Source organism: Microcaecilia unicolor, chromosome 7 (assembly GCF_901765095.1).
Source record: "Microcaecilia unicolor chromosome 7, aMicUni1.1, whole genome shotgun sequence".
NCBI lineage: Eukaryota > Metazoa > Chordata > Amphibia > Gymnophiona > Siphonopidae > Microcaecilia > Microcaecilia unicolor.
The window spans coordinates 107,410,057-107,429,747 of record NC_044037.1 but is presented as its reverse complement, the minus strand read 5'-3'; the positions used below and the strand labels follow the sequence as shown (position 1 = coordinate 107,429,747).

At 43.5% G+C, this 19,691-nt stretch overlaps 1 protein-coding gene across 1 annotated transcript; it reads right to left on the bottom strand.

Moving 5' to 3' along the window:
• Positions 1-430: 430 nt before the first annotated feature.
• LOC115474168 lies at positions 431-17,769 on the bottom strand. Its single transcript, XM_030209508.1, has 2 exons — positions 17,524-17,769; positions 431-2,795 (listed from the first exon to the last, which is right to left on the bottom strand). Exon 2 carries the CDS (start codon positions 2,768-2,770, stop codon positions 1,736-1,738), a length of 1,035 nt encoding a protein of 344 aa, XP_030065368.1. The 5' UTR covers positions 2,771-2,795; positions 17,524-17,769; the 3' UTR covers positions 431-1,735.
• Between the last annotated feature and the right edge of the window lie 1,922 nt (positions 17,770-19,691).

Sequence of the window (19,691 nt, the reverse complement as noted above, 5' to 3'; positions counted from 1 at the left end):
CAGATGTGCGTATGAATCCTGATTCATGTCAATTAAATTGCAATAATTGGTTAGCACCCAATTTTGCTATTTAAGGGCTCATTAATCAGTTAACTTGCACGTGCATCTTAGCCGCGCCCACAAATTAGGGTGACATATAGAATCTGGGGGATAGTGGGACATCTATGGATACCTGTGTATTCGGCAACATTTACCGTTTATATAGTGCTGCTGATTAAACGAATAATTTGAAATATCTATATCAAGGGGCTGGTATTCAGACCGTGGGAGGTAGCCAGACTGCCTCCTGCAGTCAGCGCTAAGCCGGATATTAAACACTGGGCCATTTCCAGTGACCAGCATTGAATATCCAGGAGTCTTTTGGCTGTTTCAACTTAACCAGCCAAGCCAATATTCAGTGCTGGCAGGTTAAGTTGAAACCAGTCAAAGATATTCCAGCTATTTGGCTGCCAAACTTAGCCAGCGATACATTGAATATCGGCAGATAGCCAGTTATATTACACAATATAACCGACTATCTGCTCGGCGATAACCAGCTAACTCCTGCTGAATATTGCCGCATAGTCAGTTAAGTGTCATTAACTTGGCCAGGAGCCGTTCCTGGCTGGTTAAATTGGTTTAACTATCGGGCGGTATATGTTAGACATTTTGCTGAAAATTGAGCTTAATGTGTTTGTAGGTGCTGGGAAACTACCTATTTCGAGAGTCAATTACAAATGTTATTCTAGTCTCTCTAAAAGCTGCTTGCTATGCTAACATATGAAATACTTACATTGTCACAAATTTTGCTGTATGTACATTTTTTTATGAGGGAGAAGCTAAGAGATGCATAAGGTCTGCCAAGAAACAGAGCTGAGCTGAGCTGAGCAGGGGCAAGGCTGCTGCTGCTGCCACCAGCCCTGCCCTGCCACTAGGGCTGCCTCCACACTTCGTTCCCCCACCCCACTTGGGCAGCCGCCGTCCCCGTCCCCCATGCTTTCCTGCGTCTTCTGTTCTCCTCCCTCAATCTCTTACTGTCACTGTTCCTGTGTGCTGGGACCCGGGTTATCACATTAACGCAATCACCTGGGTCTCAACATACAGAAGCAGGAGAGAGACAGACCCCGGCACCCCTCCCCTGGGAGGCCAGGCCTGCGGAATCTTGTCCCCTCTGCCCTCCCCTCTCGGTGGCCTAGAAGGAAAGGGTTCATAATGTGCTTATAGGTTCAGGATCTGATTCTTGTAAGTACTTGGGAATGCTTTGGGCAGGCATACAAATGATTCGCCTCCCTGTGCAGCAAGAGGGCTACTGATGTTCACATAATTTTCAACTCTAGTTTTTAAACTTACCAGTAAGAAATCACTGTGAACATGATTTCTGTCAGTAACATACAAGGCTGTGTGTATCTTGTAGGCTAGGAGTGTGAATCCTGGCACTAGCATGCTGTGCATGTGGAAGGCTGAAAGTGTGAATTCACTTAAAGGGAGGTCAATCCTGAAACTAATGCTGGGAGATGTGTGGATCCTATTGTGCTCAGATGCTGGGTTTGTGTATCCTGACACTATGCCCTCCTGTGCATATGCTATGCTTCTCAGATTAGAAGCATAAATCCTAGTATAAATATGTTTGAGTGGGCAGCCTACAGTACTCTGAGTTGAGATTATGAATCCTTGCTCTTGTGCACTAAAATATTCATTCCACAGTGCTCAAAGGCTGAGAGATGAATTCTGGTGCTAGTGTGCTGGAGTATGAGACTCATTCTATCCTCAGTAGTGGGGTGTATGCATTCTCAGTGGGAACTCTAGATTCTGCTTCATTATTTTCAATGCCACTCTGTCCCATTTGCGAGTGGCGGGCTTCCCTGTGGCTCCAGAACTCTGAGATTTCCTGCAAAGTCACTCTTGGCTGGACTATAGGAAAAAACTCTTCTTCCTCGTGTTCTTGGTTCTCCCCAAGATCCTCTGGATATCCCTGCTTCTCTGTAATAGTGCTATTCTTCCATTCCTGCTCCTCGGTAGTACTGGAATCTTGACCCAGGTCAGTCCTAGTGCTGCTTTGAGAACATCCTTGGAAGCTGGTTGTTCCTCCATGACTCATGGTTGTCTCCCAGGCATTTATATTGCCATGCCAGAATCCTGATATCTGGTCCAAGGTAACTCTTGGCTGGATACTGTTGGTATTCTCAGCCCATTTTGGGTGAGTCATGTTTCCATTAGCTATCCTGCTCTCCTTTGAGCCATGGCGGTACCAGAGTAATGATCGTTCCTCCATTGAAGTATCTGATGGTATCCAAAGACTCATGCCACCATTCGAGGTCCTTCGAAGACTTTTATTGTCCTGCCTCTTTTCTGTACGAGTATCATCTTTGTACCAAGACTCTGTCCTCTCCTTCATGGTGCACCTCTGCTCAATCCATAGACCCTGTGTGGGAGTCCTTCTCTGTGCCCTGGCTTTTATTCTGACTCTAGACGAGTACCTGGATAAAACCAACATCTTGCTACAAAGTATGACTGTGGTAACCATGAAGATAGCTGCGACTGTTGCCAAGGTCACCATGACAATAAAACAGTGGTGGCATAGCTTGTTCGAAGTCACCTGTTTTGGCGTTGATAGAAGAGGACTTGTGGTAGTCTGCTGTTCATTCTTTTTCATTCTGGTGATCCAGGAGGTGAGATTTAGAGGCTCATCTGTGCCCATTTGTGAGAGTGTGGGCCTGAGGGCCACTGTCAGCAATAATATCAATAGAAAATGATGGCCCAGTTGACTAATGCCTTTCCATTCCATTGTCATTCTTGGGATAGAAGACACAAACACACTGAAAAGAGAGGAAGGGTGGAATGAGGTAAGTCCTGTTGACACATTAAAAATATGATGTCCCCTTTTAAGTACTGGTTAATTTCTAACACCCTCTGTTGACTCCAGTTACTACTGATCCACTTACATCCTGAATTTTTCTAAGCTGCTCTCTCCTTCTCCTGTGCCTCCTGGGAGAGTTACATTCACTGTAATCTGATTGGTTGTGATATCATGGATGACATCACAAGGTAGAAACCAATCAGATACCAAGTATTGCTGTTCTAGCTACTACTACTACTACTACTACTAATAACATTTATATAGCGCTACAGTTATCTGGCAGAATCCCCCAAAGTAACAAGACCCCATGCTACTTACCCCAGGGATGAACAATGGCTTTCTCCACATGTACCTTAATTGTGATTTATAGACTTCTACTTACAAAACTTTGTCCAAACCTTTTATTAAATAAGAGTTGCATTAACTGCTTTTACCACATATTCTGATGAGTTCCAGAGCTTAATTACCCATTGAGTGTAAACATATTTTCTATTTGTTTTAAATGTGTTCCTATCTTTATTTTATTTATTAGGATTTGTTTACCACCTTTTTGAAGGAATTCACTCAAGGCGGTGTACAGTAAGAATAAATCAAACATGAGCAATAGACAATTACAGCAGTAAAAATATTCAAATAACAATACAAAGTGTCAGTTAGAGGGGCATAATCGAAAGGGACGCCCAAGTTTTCCTGGGGACGTCCTCGCAGGACGGCTCCAGCAAGGGGCGGGGAAACCCATATTATCGAAATAAGATGGGCGGCCATCTTTCATTTCGATAATACGGTCAGGGACGCCCAAATCAGCAAATTTAGGTCGACCTTAGAGATGGTCTTCCCCAGGACTTGGTCATTTCTGATTTTCAGCGATAATGGAAAGCGAGGATGCCCATCTCAGAAACGACCAAATCCAAGCCATTTGGTCGTGGGAGGAGCCAGCATTCGTAGTGCACTGGTCCCACTAACTGAACGGAAAAAGCCCTTCCCTTACCAATCCCTTAGCGAGGACGCCCATCTCAGAAACGACCAAATCCAAGCCATTTGGTCGTGGGAGGAGCCAGCATTCGTAGTGCACTGGTCCCACTAACTGAACGGAAAAAGCCCTTCCCTTACCAATCCCTTAGCGATTCAGAAAGGAACGGGCATGCATGAAGGAAATTGCATGCAAATGAGCTGCTCGTTGTTAGCTCATTTGCACACGATTTCCTTCCTAAGGAGGGGAAGCCAGTGCAGAGCAGCCAAGCATTATGCCAAAAGATGGCTTCATACATGCAGACAAGCTACGTGTATAATAGCTGTCTACAACCTTAAATAAATTGCCATCTACAACCTTAGAAAAATACATGTCCAGGTGAAAACATCCAAGTGCTTGTCAGGGACGTCTTTTTTTTTTTTTTTTTTTTAAAGAGTATGGGTGAAGGACGTCCTTTGCTATTCCTCTGTCCCTGCAATGGCAGTTGAGGATGTCCATGTCTGAATGTTTCTATGAGAAGTATGTCCATGCCTGCTATGCCTCCGACACCCCTTTTATTTGGATTTTTGGATCACAAGTAGCAGCAGTGGGATTTGAACCAGCCACCTCTGGATTGCAAAACCAGTGCTCTAACCACTAGGGCACTCCTACACTCCATTGAAATTTGGCCATCCCTGTGGGGGGGGGGGGGTAGTATGCAGGTCCCTGGGGGGGTATGTGTGTGTCAGCGGAGGCATAACGAAGGCATGGACGTCCTTCTTTCAAACATTTTGGATGGCCTGAACTGCCCCCCCCCCACCCACCCACCCACAGGGACGTACAAATTTTAAGAGAGTGGCGTGGAGGAGTGGCCTAGTGGTTAGAGCACTGGTCTTGAAATCCAGAGGTGGCTGGTTCAAATCCCACTGCTGCTACTTGTGCTCCAAAATCCAAATAAATAAAGGGGGTGTCAGAGCATAGCAAAGGCATGGACATCCTTCTCACAGAAACATTCACATTTTGGAAGTCCTCTGCCATCGCAGGACACATATTAAAGGGAAATGGGACTCAATAAACCACCTTTCTGAGGTTTTTGCAACTACATTCAAAGTGGTTTACATATATTCAGGTACTTATTTTGTACCAGGGGCAATGGAGGATTGTGACTTGCCCAGAGTCACAAGGAGCTGCAGTGGGAATTGAACTCAGTTCCCTAGGATCAAAGTCCACTGCACTAACCACTAGGCTACTCCTCCATATCCTTCACCCACACTCTTAAAAAAAAAAAAGACAAAAGTTTTTAGACTTGTTTTTTTCGGGGTGGGATGTGGTTAGTGACCACTGGGGGAGTCAGGGGAGGTCATCCCCAATTCCCTCCGGTGGTCATCTGGTCATTTAGGGCACATTTTTGTGGCTTGGTCATAAAAAACAAAGGACCAAGTAATGTCGGCCAAGTGTTCTCAGGGACGCCCTTCTTTTTTCCATTATCACTTGAGGATGCCCATCTGTTAGGCATGCCCCAGTCCGCCTTCGCTATGCCTCCGACACGCCCTCGGGAACTTTGGTCGTCCCCACGATGGGAAGCAGTTGGGGACACCCAAAATCGGCTTTCAATTATGGCAATTTGGGCAACCCTGAGAGGACGCCCATCTCCCGATTTGTGTCAAAAGATGGGCGCCCTTCTCTTTCGAAAATGCCCCTGATAGTATACTACTTACAATGTCAACACAATACGTAATAGAACATTTTAATTGACAGCGTAGGGTATAAGCAAAGATGGAACATATAAATAGGTGAGAGTAAGAGGAGTTAGAAAATAAGGTGACTAATTTAATGAAAGGTGCACATGAGGTCAGAGAGATGGTTAAATTTTATCTGTTAGGGTAGAGTGGATAAACATGTCCTGCTGCAGTATGTGCAGCCCGTGTCACTCCTTGTGTGTGTGAGTGAAACTAACAGGTTAGTTACTTCTTCCATTAAAGACCTGGTTGAAGAGCCAAGCTTTCACCTGCTTCCTGAAGTAGAGATATCTAACTTCAAGAAGTGTTCCCTAGTCCAGTGGTTCTCAACCCACCCCTCGGAGCACACCCAGTCAATCAGGCTTTCTGGATATCTACAGTAAATATGAACGAGATAGATTTGCATGCAATGGAGGCAGTACATGAAAATCTATCTCATGCATTTTCATTGTACATAACCTAAAACCCTGACTGTCTAGGTGTGCCCTGAGGACTTGTTTAAGAACCAGCACCCTAGTCTTTGTATTTTTTTAAAGAATAAACAAATCAATTTGCATTTGTCCATTCTACTGCACTCAAGATTTTGTTACAGTCTATCTCCTGCACAAAAGCATGAAGCTCCTGCACAATAAGAGAAAATTGGGCAGTAGTTGGCCTGACCTCCAAAGCTGCTTCAGGACAGGAAGAAAGTAAAGTGCAGTATGGGCTGTGGGGACTTGAGCCATGCTCCCCTCCTTCCTATATCCACATGCTTTTTGTTGAAAGTGGTGTGGCAGATTTGTTGGGGTGGGGAGGGAGCACGGCTTGAGAGCAGCACTTTAATGCTGGTCTCAGCTCTGACCACACTCAAAGCACTGACATGTCATGCCTCCTCCTGACAGGAAATCTTTATCAGAGGGTAGTGGTATACCACAGTGCTTGAGCGTTGGCTTCTGCTCAAGACTTCAGCAGTCTTGGCATGCAGAGGTAGGGTGGCAGTTGCAGCAGGCCCAGCAAAGGGAAGAGGAGAAAATACTGGACAAGGTGGCAAGGAAGAGAAGGGGAGCTGAGATGCTTGACACCTTGGGGGGGGGGGGGGGGGGGGGGGCTTGAGCCATCTGGGAAAGAATGCTTGGCTGAAGTTTTATTGAGGGCATCATATATACCCTTGAGTCAGTCCTGCCAAATGCTCTCCCATGGTAGATCTGGCTTATTTATTTGTTGCATTTGTATCCAACATTTTCCCACCTGTTTGCAGGCTCAATGTGGCTTACATTGTGCTGGAGTGGCGATTGCCATTTCCAGATTGAGAAATACAAAGTGATATTGCATTAGAGTTCATAAATGATAGGTAAATTACAAAGTAGTTTTGCATTAAAGTTCATAAATGATAGAGTAGATTATAGAGTAAGACAATCAAATATAGAAAGCTCATATTTTGCATGTGAAGTAGATTGGTAGTGAGCAGTGGCGTAGATACAGGTGGGCCTGGGTGGGCTGTGGCCCACCCAATTTGCACCCAGACCCACCCAAAATTGTGGCTCTCTTGATGTGTGGCTGCTGGGAATCCTCAAACCCCACCAGCTAAAGATTTCCTCCTTGTTAGGCAGTCAGTGCTCTGCCACACACCAGCCCCTCTGCATGTGCTCAGTTTTCACCAGGCAGAAGCACTGAGCATGTACGGAGTACTGGCAGCGGCGTCTTCCTTCTGCTGTTCAGAAGAGCACTGGCTGCACGAGGTGGAGGAAATCTTCAGCTGGTGCAGTTTGGGAATCCCCACCACAGGGGCGTAGCTACGGGTGGGCCTGGGTGGGCCCAGGCCCGCCCAATCTCGGCCCAGGCCCGCCCAGTCTTTTTCGACCCTCACCTTCCATGACAACGACGACGACTTAGTTTTTTGCCCGCAGCGGCGAGTGGGCGTAAAAGCAGCAAGCAGCGAGCCAGTCTGGACTCCGTCCTTCGCTTCCTACCCTCTCAGCGTCCCGCCCAAAAGGAAATGACATCAGAGGAAGGCGGGACGGTGCAGAGAGAGGGCAGGAAGTGAAGGACGCTGCTGCATCCACGTTGTCGTTCTTTTGAAGGGGAGGGGCGGGGGAGATGTCGGATAGAATGGGGAAGGGGATTGAAAGAAACAGGATGGGCAGGGGAGAGAGGAGAATTGCCGGACAACAGGGATTGATGGAGGGGGCAGAGGAGAGAGGAAATTTGCTGGACATGGATGGATGGAGAGAAGGGCAAGGGAGAGAATAGAAATTGCTGGACATGGAGCGGAGGGCAGGGGAAGGAGGAAAATTGTTGGACATGGATGGATGGAGGGGAAAGGGGAGAGAGGAAATGTGCTGGGTATGGATGGATGGAGGAGAGGGCAGGGGAGAATGGAGAGTTGCTGGACATGGATGGATGGAAAGGAGGGCAGGGGAGAGAATAGAAATTGCTGGACATGGAGCGGAGAGCAGGGGAAGGAGGAAAATTGCTGGACATGGATGGATGGAGGAGAGGGCAGGGGAGAATGGAGAGTTGCTGGACATGGATGGATGGAGGGGAGGGCAGGGGAGAGAGGAGAATTGCTGAACATGGATGGATGAATGCAAGGGACAGAGGACATTTGCTGGATATGGGTGGATGGAGGAGAGGGCAGGGGAGAATGGAGAGTTGCTGGATGGATGGATGGATGGAGGGAGGGGAGAAAAGTCAGGGAGGAGATGCGCATGGATGGAGGGGAGGGAAGAGAGGAGAAATGCTGGACATGGATGGAGTGGAGGGCAGGGAAGAGAAGGAAAAATGTTGGACAAGGATGGAGGGGAGGGAAGACAGAGGAAGTAGAAGCACATGGATGGAGGGGAGTGAGGAGAAATGCTGGATATGGATGGAGGGAAAACTGCTGAGTTTAAGGGCTGGTTTGGAGCACGTTGAGGGCAGATACTGAAACTCGAGGAAGGATAGGGACAGGGCTACAGATGGTAGACAAGACACATAAGTACACAGGAGGATGGTGGACATGGTGAGAGAAAAAATATCAGATGGAAAGAAGACACTGCATAAAACAGAAGACACTGGGACCAAAGCGAATAGATCAGACAACAAAGGTAGAAAAAAGTATTTTATTCAGAATGTATTAATTGGAATATGTCAGCTTTTGGAAATGTGAATCTGTGATATTTTGCATGTAAGTTTCAATTTTTCTGGTATTGCTGCATGCTGAGTCTGACTTCTTGAGTTAACTTTCCAGTTCAGTATTTTGCCTTCATATTTTTTGATTTCTAGTTCCTTGTGTCATGTCTGTTGTGTCATGTGTTTTTCATGTGTGATCAAGGTGCAGTATTCTGCTAGCGTGTAGTATTTGCAGCCCTTTTTGTTTTGCTTTTTTTTTCACAAGGTAGTGTATTGGTGTTTTAGAGCCTAGTGTAATTACAGTTCTGCCTTTTCAAGCATAAGGTTGTAGCTCGTCCTGTCCTTGGAATTAGTGTTGTTATGGTTTAGTAAGGATATGAGTGTGTTTTTGCACAAGTTTGTGTATAGCATTTTACAGTGGAGAGATTGTGGGATAATGTACTTATATTTAAAAATATCAATTTTTCCATTAAGTATGTATGTGGTTATACTGATGCAGGTCAGCTGTTAGGCATCAAGTGAATTCTAAGGCATTATTTTTGTAGGATCCCAAGAGACACTACTCATACTTATATAGACAGTGCGTGCCCACCCATATTAGCTCTGGGCCCACTCAAAATCTCAGGTCTGGCTACGCCACTGCCCCACCAGCTTGGGTGTTTAATATTTTGTGTTTGAGGGTGGGGGGGGGGGGGCTGAATTCCGTGCCCATCCATTTTCGGCTCAGGCCCACCCAAGATTGGCTGTCTGGCTATGCCCCTGGTAGTGAGTAATGCATAATGTTCCTTAGTGGCTGCGTAAAAGAAACAGTCAGGTGTAGAGAGGTCGGATTTGTCTAGTTTTGGTGGAGGTTCGTTTTCTAGTATTTAGGATGGATCATTGTGGTATGCTTTTTTGAACAGGTTGGTTTTCAGTAGTTTTCGGAAGATTGCTAGGTCATGCATTATTTTTATAACATTTGGTAGTGCGTTCCATAGTTGCGTGCTTATGTAGGAGAAACTGGATGCATATGTTGACTTGTATTTAAGTCCTTTGCAACTGGGGTAGTGAAGATTCAAGAATGTGCGTGCTGACCGTTTTGTATTCCGGGTTGGCAGATCTATGAGATCTGATATATAGATCAGGGCTTCACCATGAACGATTTTACAAACTAGGGTGCAGATTTTGAACGCAATTCGTTCTTTTAGTGGGAGCCAATGTAGTTTTTCTCTTCGGGATTTGGCGCTTTCGTATTTCATTTTTCTAAATATGAATCTGGCTGCTGTGTTTTGGGCAATTTGGAGTTTCTTAATGATTTGTTCTTTGCATCCGGCATAGATGGCATTGTAGTAATCTAGATGGCTTAACACCATTGATTGCACCAGGCTGCGGAATATTTCCCTTGGGAAGAAAGGTTTTACTCTTTTGAGTTTCCACATTGAGTGGAACATTTTTTTTGTTGTGTTTTTCACATGGTTTACTAGTGTGAGATTTCGGTCTATTGTAACTCCAAGAATTTTCAGGTTGTCTGAAACCAGAAGGGTGTAGTCTGGGGTGTTTATGGTGGTAGTTTTGTTCCTGTTATATTGTGAGGAGAGGATGAGACATGAAAAGGGAGTCATTTTATTGATATGGGTGTCACTGATAACATCTTGTTTTAGTTCAGTATTGGCCAACAAGCAAGCATCAATTTTTGTATTAACGACTCCCTTTTGGGTAAGGTCAAGGAAAAAAAGACTAATTCTAATATAAGTAATCAGCATTTTTGCTTTCCACACTACCCATTGATTTCAGTTTGAAAAGTTTTTAATGTAAAGATTGTTTTTGATGACACTGTATGTGTTATGAACCACTTTATGACTAGATGAAGGGGTGCATAAAGGGAAATGAAATAAAAAGGGCAGTTCTCTTGGCATTGGAGAGGAATGATCAGCAGGAAAAAGGAGGCGAGCTTGCCTTGCCTTTATATAAGACTCTGTTGAGAGACCATATTTAGAGTACTATGTGCAGTTCTGGAGATTGCACCTTCAAAAGGATATAAATAGAGGGGGTTCCAGTAACATCATGAGGATGAGCAGGAGGGTAGTTCCTTAGCTACTGGGCCTGGACTGCTGAACACACACTCTGCAACTGGCAAAAACCCATATTTTATGTGAAGCTCTTGAGGAAAGGCAGCATAAAGAGTTTGAGAGCAGTTGGAAACCCCAGAATTACCACTCTGGTGGCTTCTAAGATTCCTAAGCAAGATTGGGACAGGTCCCCCCTGTGGTGGACTCAAAGATGGAAGATGTAACTTGCTCGCCAGAAGCCTCTGTGGGCTCGGTTTGGGCCTGCAAAATATCTCAAAAAGTTGCAGTGCTGCTGGAACGACCGTGGAACAAATTCCAGGTGCTGTATGACAAGATGGAGTCCCTGGAGAAAAGAATGAAATCTTTCCAGATGGATTTAGGGGCATTCTAGGTCAGACTGGCTGAGTTGGTAGATATTGCCCTGGAGGCCAGTAGGGAACGGGCAGCATTTCTGAATTGGCTTGAGGAAGCAGAGGATAAAATCAATGATCTGGAAAATTGGGCAAGATGGAATAATTTCCAGGGGTGATCCGGGAATTTACAGACTGGTAAGCCTGATTTCAGTGCCGGGGAAAGTAGTGCAAACTATTTTAAAGAATAAAATTACGGAACACATAGACAAACATGGCTTAATGGGACAGAGTCAGCATGGGTTCAGCCAAGAGAAGTCTTGCCTCACCAATTTGTTTCATTTCTTTGAAGACATAAATAAACATGTGACATAAATAAACATGTGGATAAAGGTGAGCCTGTTGATGTCGTTTATCTAGATTTTCAGAAAGCTTTTGACAAAGTTCCTCATGACAGACTCCTGAGAAAATTAAAAAGTCATGGGATATGAGGCAATGTCTTTCTGTGGATTAGGAATTGGTTACTGGACAGAAAACAGATGGTAGGGTTAAATGGCCACTTTTCTCAGTGGACGAGGGTGAATAATAGAGCGCCACAGGGATCTGTATTGGGACTGGTGCTATTTAACATATTTATAAATTATCTAGAAAGTGGAACGATGAGTGACATGATTAACATTTCCACAAAACTATTCAGAGTTGTCAAAGGCTAAAGAGGTTAGGGCTCTTCAGCTTGGAAAAGAGACGGCTGACAGTGGATATGATTGAGGTCTATAAAATCCTGAGTGGTGTAGAATGGGTAGAATTTAATCAATTGTTTCACTCTTTCAAAAAGTACAAAGAGTAGGGGCCACTCAATGAAATTGCATGGAAATACTTTTAAAACAAATAGGAGGAAATATTTTTTCACTCAAAGAATAGTTAAGCCCCGGAACTCACTGCCGGAGGATGTGTGATGTGGCTGCTGTCCCTGAATTGGTGGCAAATCAAGAGCTGTGGTGATTTATTGAGGAACTACTTACTAAAAAGCTGCCCTCTTATGCTGGACCCCTCTGTATTGACAGAGTTCATCGTCTGGGTCCCATCGCATTGGCGCTCAGAGACCAAGGATTGTAATTTTTAAACTGTTATGTTTTGCACGCAACTCTGAACCTCTCTTTGCTATGAGAGGGGGAATAACCTTGGAATACCAGGGAAAGTGTCAGTGGCATACCTACCGTGGTTGTCACCCAAGTCAGAGCACTCCCTCCTCCGAGGAAGAGGGTGCACGGAACAGTCATGCAGCTACTGGCTCTGCCAGTCCCCTGTCCTGGAACAGGAAGTTGACTTCCGAAGAGACAGGGGACTGGCAGAACAGCCACGTGACTGATGAGTGCACCCCCTTGCTGCCTGCTCCTGTGCCCTTGGTACACCAGTGGAAAGCATATCCAGTGTTTCCAGGATTTCTCTGCTAAAGTGTCAGCTCATTGGCAAGAGTTCTTCCCCATATGTACACAACTATTCAAATGGAAGGTGAAATTCTCCTTGTTGTCTCCTGCCAAGCTATGGGTATTCAACCAGGGACAAACTAAAATTTTTAATACTGTAAAAGCAGCTAAAGCATTTTTACTGGATTTGTCATCATCAAGAGAGCAGGCCTCTTGAGGTAACCCTACTGTTGTCATTATTGGATACAGACATTTTTCTGGAGCAAACATCACAATCTCTATTTTTCCATGGGATGGTATCCTTAGACTTGAACTTGAGTTAACCTTTTCTCAATTCCCTTGCTGTTGGAGGCTTGAGGGATATATTTATTTATTTATTTATTGCATTTGTATCCCACATTTTCCCACCTATTTGCAGGCTCAATGTGGCTTACAGAGTTTGGTTATGACATAATCATTCCATGATATCAGATACAATTAGTAATGTACAAAGATTAAGTGAGGGAAGAAAGAAGGAAGATGTTAGGCAGGATAGAAGGTGGACTTTAATAACTGGGTGGATTGGTGAGATAATTTTGTAAGGCTATGGGTTCTCTTTGTAGGCCTTGTTGAAGAGATGTGTCTTCAAAGCTTTGCGGAAGTTGGTTATTTCGTCAATAGCTTTCAGGGCTGTAGGTAATGCATTCCACAACTGCGTGCTCATGTAAGAGAAGGTGGTGGCATGTATCAGTTTGTATTTTAGTCCTTTACAGCTGGGGAAGTGCAGATTGAGAAATTTGCGGGATGATCTTATGGCGTTTCTGGGAGGCAAGTCCAGGAGGTTTAGCATGTAGATTGGGGCGTCTGTGTAGATGATTTTGTGTATATTACCAGCATAGTACTCAACTCATTTATTATTGATTTGGACATCTCTTTTTCACTTTTCTATGCCATTGCTCTATACTGTTGCCTCACTCGTGGACAGATAGTGACTTAAGGAGTGCACGGACATTTCCTGGATGATATATTATTGAGACTGTTAGGTCCTGATTGGTCTCTTTTCTCTTTTCCTCCTTTATAACCAATTAGTGACTTGTAACTAATTGCAGACCAAAGATGGCTGATCTTCTATTCACTATTTTTTATTTTTTAAATTATTTTATCTAAAATTTTATTGTTTTTCAATTAGAGATTATGGCTAATCATTTGGCTCAGGTGCTGCCTACGCTGATAGCAAACCCTCGGGTGAGCTTTGTTCGAGATAGAAGGACAGCCAAAAATCTTTGCGATTCTGGCTTCTCTGGAAATGGCACACTCTCTTTTAATTAGTTTTGATGCTGCAAAGGCATTTGACAGAGAGGCGTATTTTCAAAGCACTTAGACTTACAAGGTCCATAGGTTACTATGGAACCTTGTAAGTCTAAGAGCTTTGAAAATGAGTCCCAGAGCCTCATGGACTTTTATGTTTACTGTTCTGAAAAAATACAGATTGGGAGATTTTTTTTTTATTAGGGTAGTGGAGGCTCTTTACAACTCTCCAAGGTCTTAAGTTGGGGTGAATGGACTGCTTTCAGACCCATTAGTAATTTCTCGTGTGACTCAACAGGGCTGTCCCCATCCCTACTTTTATTTTTTTTCTAGCGTTAGATCCTTTAGGGAATGGAGGAATAGGCTTCACAATCTATGTTTGATGAAACTTCAAGGGGTGAATGGCCTATGTAAGCATCATAAACGTATTTTGGAAATTTGAGAAGACTATATTCAAGCATTATCCCCTACAGATAAAAGCCAAATTTTGAATGTTGTGGGGGGGGGGGGGGGGGGGGGGGGGCTACCTAGGCATTTATAGATTGAATATTGATATGATAAAAGATAGACAGTTGACTTGGGTTCTTGAATATTAAGCGATGGTAGGAAGGGGGAGTTTGGGAAGGAGGAGGAGTATGGGGTTAGAACAGGAATAAGGGGCTCTGAGGGGGGACAAAGGAATAGAAATGTTGGTTTTCTTGGGTTGGGGCTATAAGAACACAAGTTCTCTCTGTTGTTTCCATGATAATCTGAAAAATAATTATGAAGGAATGTTCCATTATTGTTTTTGTATCAGCTTTGACACTTTATTCATTGTATAGCAACTGTGTTGGATGAGGTTTGTTTTTTTTTTAATATTTTGTCATCAATAAAAACGTTAGAAAAACAAAAGGATATAAATAGGATGGAGTTGGTCCAGAGGGTGATTACTAAAATAGTCAGGAGTCTTTGTCATAATTCATATGGGGACAAACTTAAAGATGTAAGGGCCCTGTTTACTAAGCCGTGCTATAGGCACGCTAGTGTTTTTAGCGTATGCTAAAAATTAGCGCACACTAACACTAGAGACACCCATAGGAATATATAGGTGTTTCCAGCATTGCTAAAAGCGCTAGCACACCTTAGTAAACAGAGACCTAAATAAGGGAGCAAGGAAAGATAATATGATAGAAACTTTTAACTATCTATGTGGATGGGCATAATCGAACGCGAACGCCCATCTCCATGGGCGCCTATGTCCAAAAACGGGTATGTGAAGAGGTGGGACAGACTGTATTTTCGAAAAAGATGGGCGTCCATCTTTCGTTTCAAAAATACGGTTTGGACGGACCAAATGCCATGGATTTGGTCCCTTCTGAGATGGGTGTTTTTTTTTTTTTTTTTGCGATAATGGAAACTAAAAACGTCCAGCTCAGAAACGTCCCAATCCAAGCCATTTGGTCGTGGGAGGGACACTACATGTGGGTACAGTGGGTTTTAGAGGCCTCCCATTTACCACCACAAGTGTTACGGGTGAAAGGGGATGGGCCTGGGTCTGCCTGCCTGAAGTGCACTGCAGTACCCACTAAAAGTGCTCCAGGGACAGGAATTGTTGCTGCTGTATAACCTTGGCACAGCAGTTCACACCTGAAGACTAATCTCACTGAAAACGTCCTTTATTTGAATAAGCACCTTTATTCACAGTTAACTGCAGATCAGAGGTTGTGCCCCACTGGCAACGAGTCTCCCTGGTACTGAGATTAGCAGTAGTAGGTCCGAGCTGGCAGAATGGTGTACAATGCCCTCTTTCAGCAACATTCAAGGTAAGAACTAAGTGCTGTAACGTGGCTAACACATGAAAGGGATCTAAAAGTGTCTTACACAAATGGTCACTACCTCATGGACTACCAGAAACAAAACAGGGCACACTCTGACCCAGTAAGCAGAGGGAAAAGCACCATGGGAGTAGAGCCTACCAACTACCAACATCGTGAGCATTTAACACAAGCTAGTGGAATCACGGAGCCCACTACCCTACACCCACCACAATGCATTGCTGATATGACTCTGCAGTGCCCTTAACAGAAAAGGTGTCACACTCACCCGAGACCAACATCAGAACCAGGGAAAGGGATAGAACACATTCTGCTGTCATGAAGGTGGGTACAGCATTTGAGGCTGGCATACAGGCTGGGAAAAAAAGTTTGTAAAGTGGGGTTTTTTTTGGTGGGAGGGGGTTAGTGACCACTGGGGGAGTCAGGGGAGGTCATCCCCAATTCTCTCCAGTGGTCATCTGGTCAGTTGGGGCACTTTTTTGGGACTTGGACCTGAAAAAAAAGGGTCCAAATAAAGTGGACCAAATTCTTGTAAAAAACGCCCTTCTTGTTTCGATTATCAGCTAAAGACACCCATCTCTCCTCGGCTGATAACCACACCCCAGTCTCACCTTCGCCACGCCTCCGACATGCCCCCGTGATCTTTGTTCGTATCCATGATGGACTCTGGGTGCCCACGGGAAACGGACGCCCATCTCCCGATTTGGGTCGAAATATGGGCGTCTTTAACTTTCGAAAATAAGCTGGATGGTGTACATGCACAAGAGGGAGGCCTCTTTAAAATTGAAAGAAAGCTCTAGAATGAGGATGAGAGAGGATAGACTCAAGAGTAATCAAAGAAAATTTTTTTCCTCATCACAAGAGTGGTGGATGTATGGAACAGCTGAACAGATGAGATAGTACAAGCAAGTGCAGTATCCAAATTCAAGAAAGCATGAGGCAAGCATGCAAGGATTGAATCCTTTCCCGTTTTTTTAACTGGTCAATTCTGTCCAGACTTCAATGCAGAGATCTTCTTTCTCTAACATATATAGTGGGTTTTGTTAACAGACACATCTCATAATCCCTTCCCTCCCTCTCCAATTTTCATAATGTTTGTGGGTTACACAGCACTTTTATACTCCGTTGTGCTATGTAGTATTGTCATCTTTTTTAACTGCAAGTACAATGACCGCACAATACATATTGTTTTACCTGGCTTAATTTTTTAACCAATGTTTTATATTGACTTTTATATCTGGTCTAGTTCTTCAGCATTTTTAAGCCCTTGGCAGGTCTTTTTTCTTTCTATGGTGTTTTTTAAGTTCATGATTTTTGTACATGTTCCTTATGATATTTCTCTTTTGAAGGTGACTTTCATTTTATTGTCTTAGTAAAGTTTTATTGTCCCACATGTTTAACCACTTTCTCACACTGACACATTCCATTTTATGTCCATGTCCATTTTATCTTCATTTCATTCACATATCATATATATATTGTTTTGTTTTTTTTAAATATATGCACATGTATATATCTCTTTATATATTGTCTTATATTGTCTTATACATATTGCTTTTATTTTGGTTCAAGCATGTTTTATCTAAGGATTCTTATGTGTTGTATAGCACTGTGACCCCTGATGCAGGCGGTTTTTACCGTCAAAACACTGGCCCATGTTGGGTCTTCAGTTTGGTGCCTAAAAGAATCTCCTTCACCTGAGAGTCATGTCTCGCTCTACTTTGTTTTGTGCCTGACAGAGAAGATTGTAGAACTGAGCAGTAACAATGGATGGGTACACTATAAAGCAGGTGAAGGCCATACAGCCTATCGTGTTTTCTGTTTCTGTTTTCTTATCACACTACAGACAGACACTTATCTCAGACTAAGGAAAACGTAGCTCTTTCTAATATGTAGACACATACAGAAATTCTCCTTCAGAATGGATCAAAACATGCAGCGCATACCAGACCAGTAACTAATTAGCTAAATGAAAGGCCTTACCAGTCTTGTCAGTGTTCAGCTTCCTCTTTTTGTGGCAGGAAGTTACAGAGACGATGTCTTTGTGAAACTGGAAGAAAAAAAAACTTTCAGCACGAACTGTCCTGATACAACCCAACATCAATCTCTCAAGTCAGGAGCTGGATTCTATAGTTAATTCAACAAACGTTACAGTTTCTTGCCAATGTTCTTGCTGAAGTGCCCTAATGCCTTCTTCAAATGCATTCTGGGGTGTGCCTTGCTACAGCATGAAATGGCGCCCAGTTACTAAGACAACCAGCGTTCTGTTTCGGAGTAACAGGAACTGACTCCACCAAAGGATGTGGTCAGAGGAGGTTGTCCATGACAGCGTGGTAATGCTGTAGCTTCGGTGGCAAACAGGAACAAAGTGGTGAAAGGCTGTGTGTCCTGTGCCCGTGCCCTGAGTCATCCAGCCCTAAAGATGAAATGCTCTGACCCCATTACTAATTCCATGAGCTATCTAATGCTAGATGTGAAAGGCTCTGAATCCTTATGCCCATTTCCTGAACTGTCTAGAAGTGAACCATTCTTTGTCTCTCATTAATGTGGGCACAAAAATAGACTTGTCAGGGGAGGAGAGGGAAATGGTGAAAGGAAAAAGGGCATATAAAAGAGTCAGAAAAAAATATATAAAAGATAAAAAGTACATAAAAGGGAAGAGAAATCTGACAGATGAAGGCCACCTACAGTACAGTCTTGTATTCAGAGAAAAGACAAAGAAAGGAGGAATACCTGGAAGTCATCAGAGTAAAGATTGATATGGCCTAACTAATCTTCCCAGTAAGGTGCATAGAGGTCTTTTTACTAAGCTGTGCTGAAAAATGGACTGTGCTAGTGTAGGCCCATGTTTTGGGTGTGCACAGATGTGGGCAAAACAGCGAAGATGACTAACAAAAATGAAAAAAGGGGAAAGGAAAAAGAAAAATAAATATGAAAAATATAGAAAAAACAATAAAAATAAAGACGACACTTCAAGTATAAAAACTTAAAAATATTTATTAGCCATAAAAAATAATACAAAATTAGGGAAAACAGGACTCGACACAGCTGTGTTTCGGCCGGTCAGGCCTGCATCAGGAGTCTTCTCACCATATACAGTGTCTTTCTCTATTTCTACATCCGATGATTTTTTATTGATATGTAGAACAACTTATGATGCGAGACGCTGATTAGAGCAGCTCCAGTCTATACTGTTTCGAGCAAATTTTAGCACTACAGGTTCCCTGAAGAGACAATCGGAGAGTTGTTCATACAGACGTTTCAATACAATTTACTCATAAGTGAGTGTTGGAGGGCTTACTGTTTCCTCCACAAGTGTAACAGGTAAGGGGAGGTGGGAGCCTGGGTCCACCTGTCTGCAGTGCACTGCACCCAACACTAAACTACTCCAGTGACCTGCATGCTATTCTAATGGACCCAGTATAACATCTGAGGCTGACATAGAGGTTGGTAAGTAATGTTTTTCATCACATTTTTGGGGGGTGGGAGGAGGTTAATGACCACTGGGGGAATAAGGGTAGGTCATTCCCTATGTTACTACTGTATATATTCCCTCCAGTGGTCATCTGGTTATTTAGGGCACCTTTTTGTGCCTTATTTGTAATAAAAACAGGTCTAGTTCAAAACGTCTAAGTTTTAGTCCTGGACGTTTTTGTTTTGTTCCGTTATGGCTGAAAAATGTGTAAGTCTTAGGAACGCCCAAGTTCCGCCCTAAACATGCCCCTGGATCTCCCCCTTGAGATTTGGATGCAATTCTGGCGAACTTCAGAGAAAAACGTCTAAAAATAGGTTTCGAAAATACTGATTTGGACGTTTTTGTGAGAAAGACGTCCAAATGCAGACTTATATACCACTTTTTGCACGTTTTTCTCTTTCGAAAATGAGCCTGATAGTGGAAGATAGTCAATTGATATGCACAGCACATGCAAATGTTATATTGAGAAATATTATTTATTACAAAACTTATATTCCACTTAATCCATAGTTCTTAGCGGATCACAAGATTGCATTCATAATATAAAAACAAGACAGACTTACAAACATAACAAAACACCATTACATAGGAAATCAAAAATTTAAAAACAGGAACAAAATCCTTACTCATTCTCCCAGCTGTATGCTTGCATAAACAACAATGTTTTAAGTTCCCT

What these genes read in the sequence shown, in the direction of transcription:
- LOC115474168 (XM_030209508.1), bottom strand. Translation starts at nt 2,770, where the DNA reads ATGACAATGGAATGGAAAGGCATTAGTCAACTGGGCCATCATTTTCTA.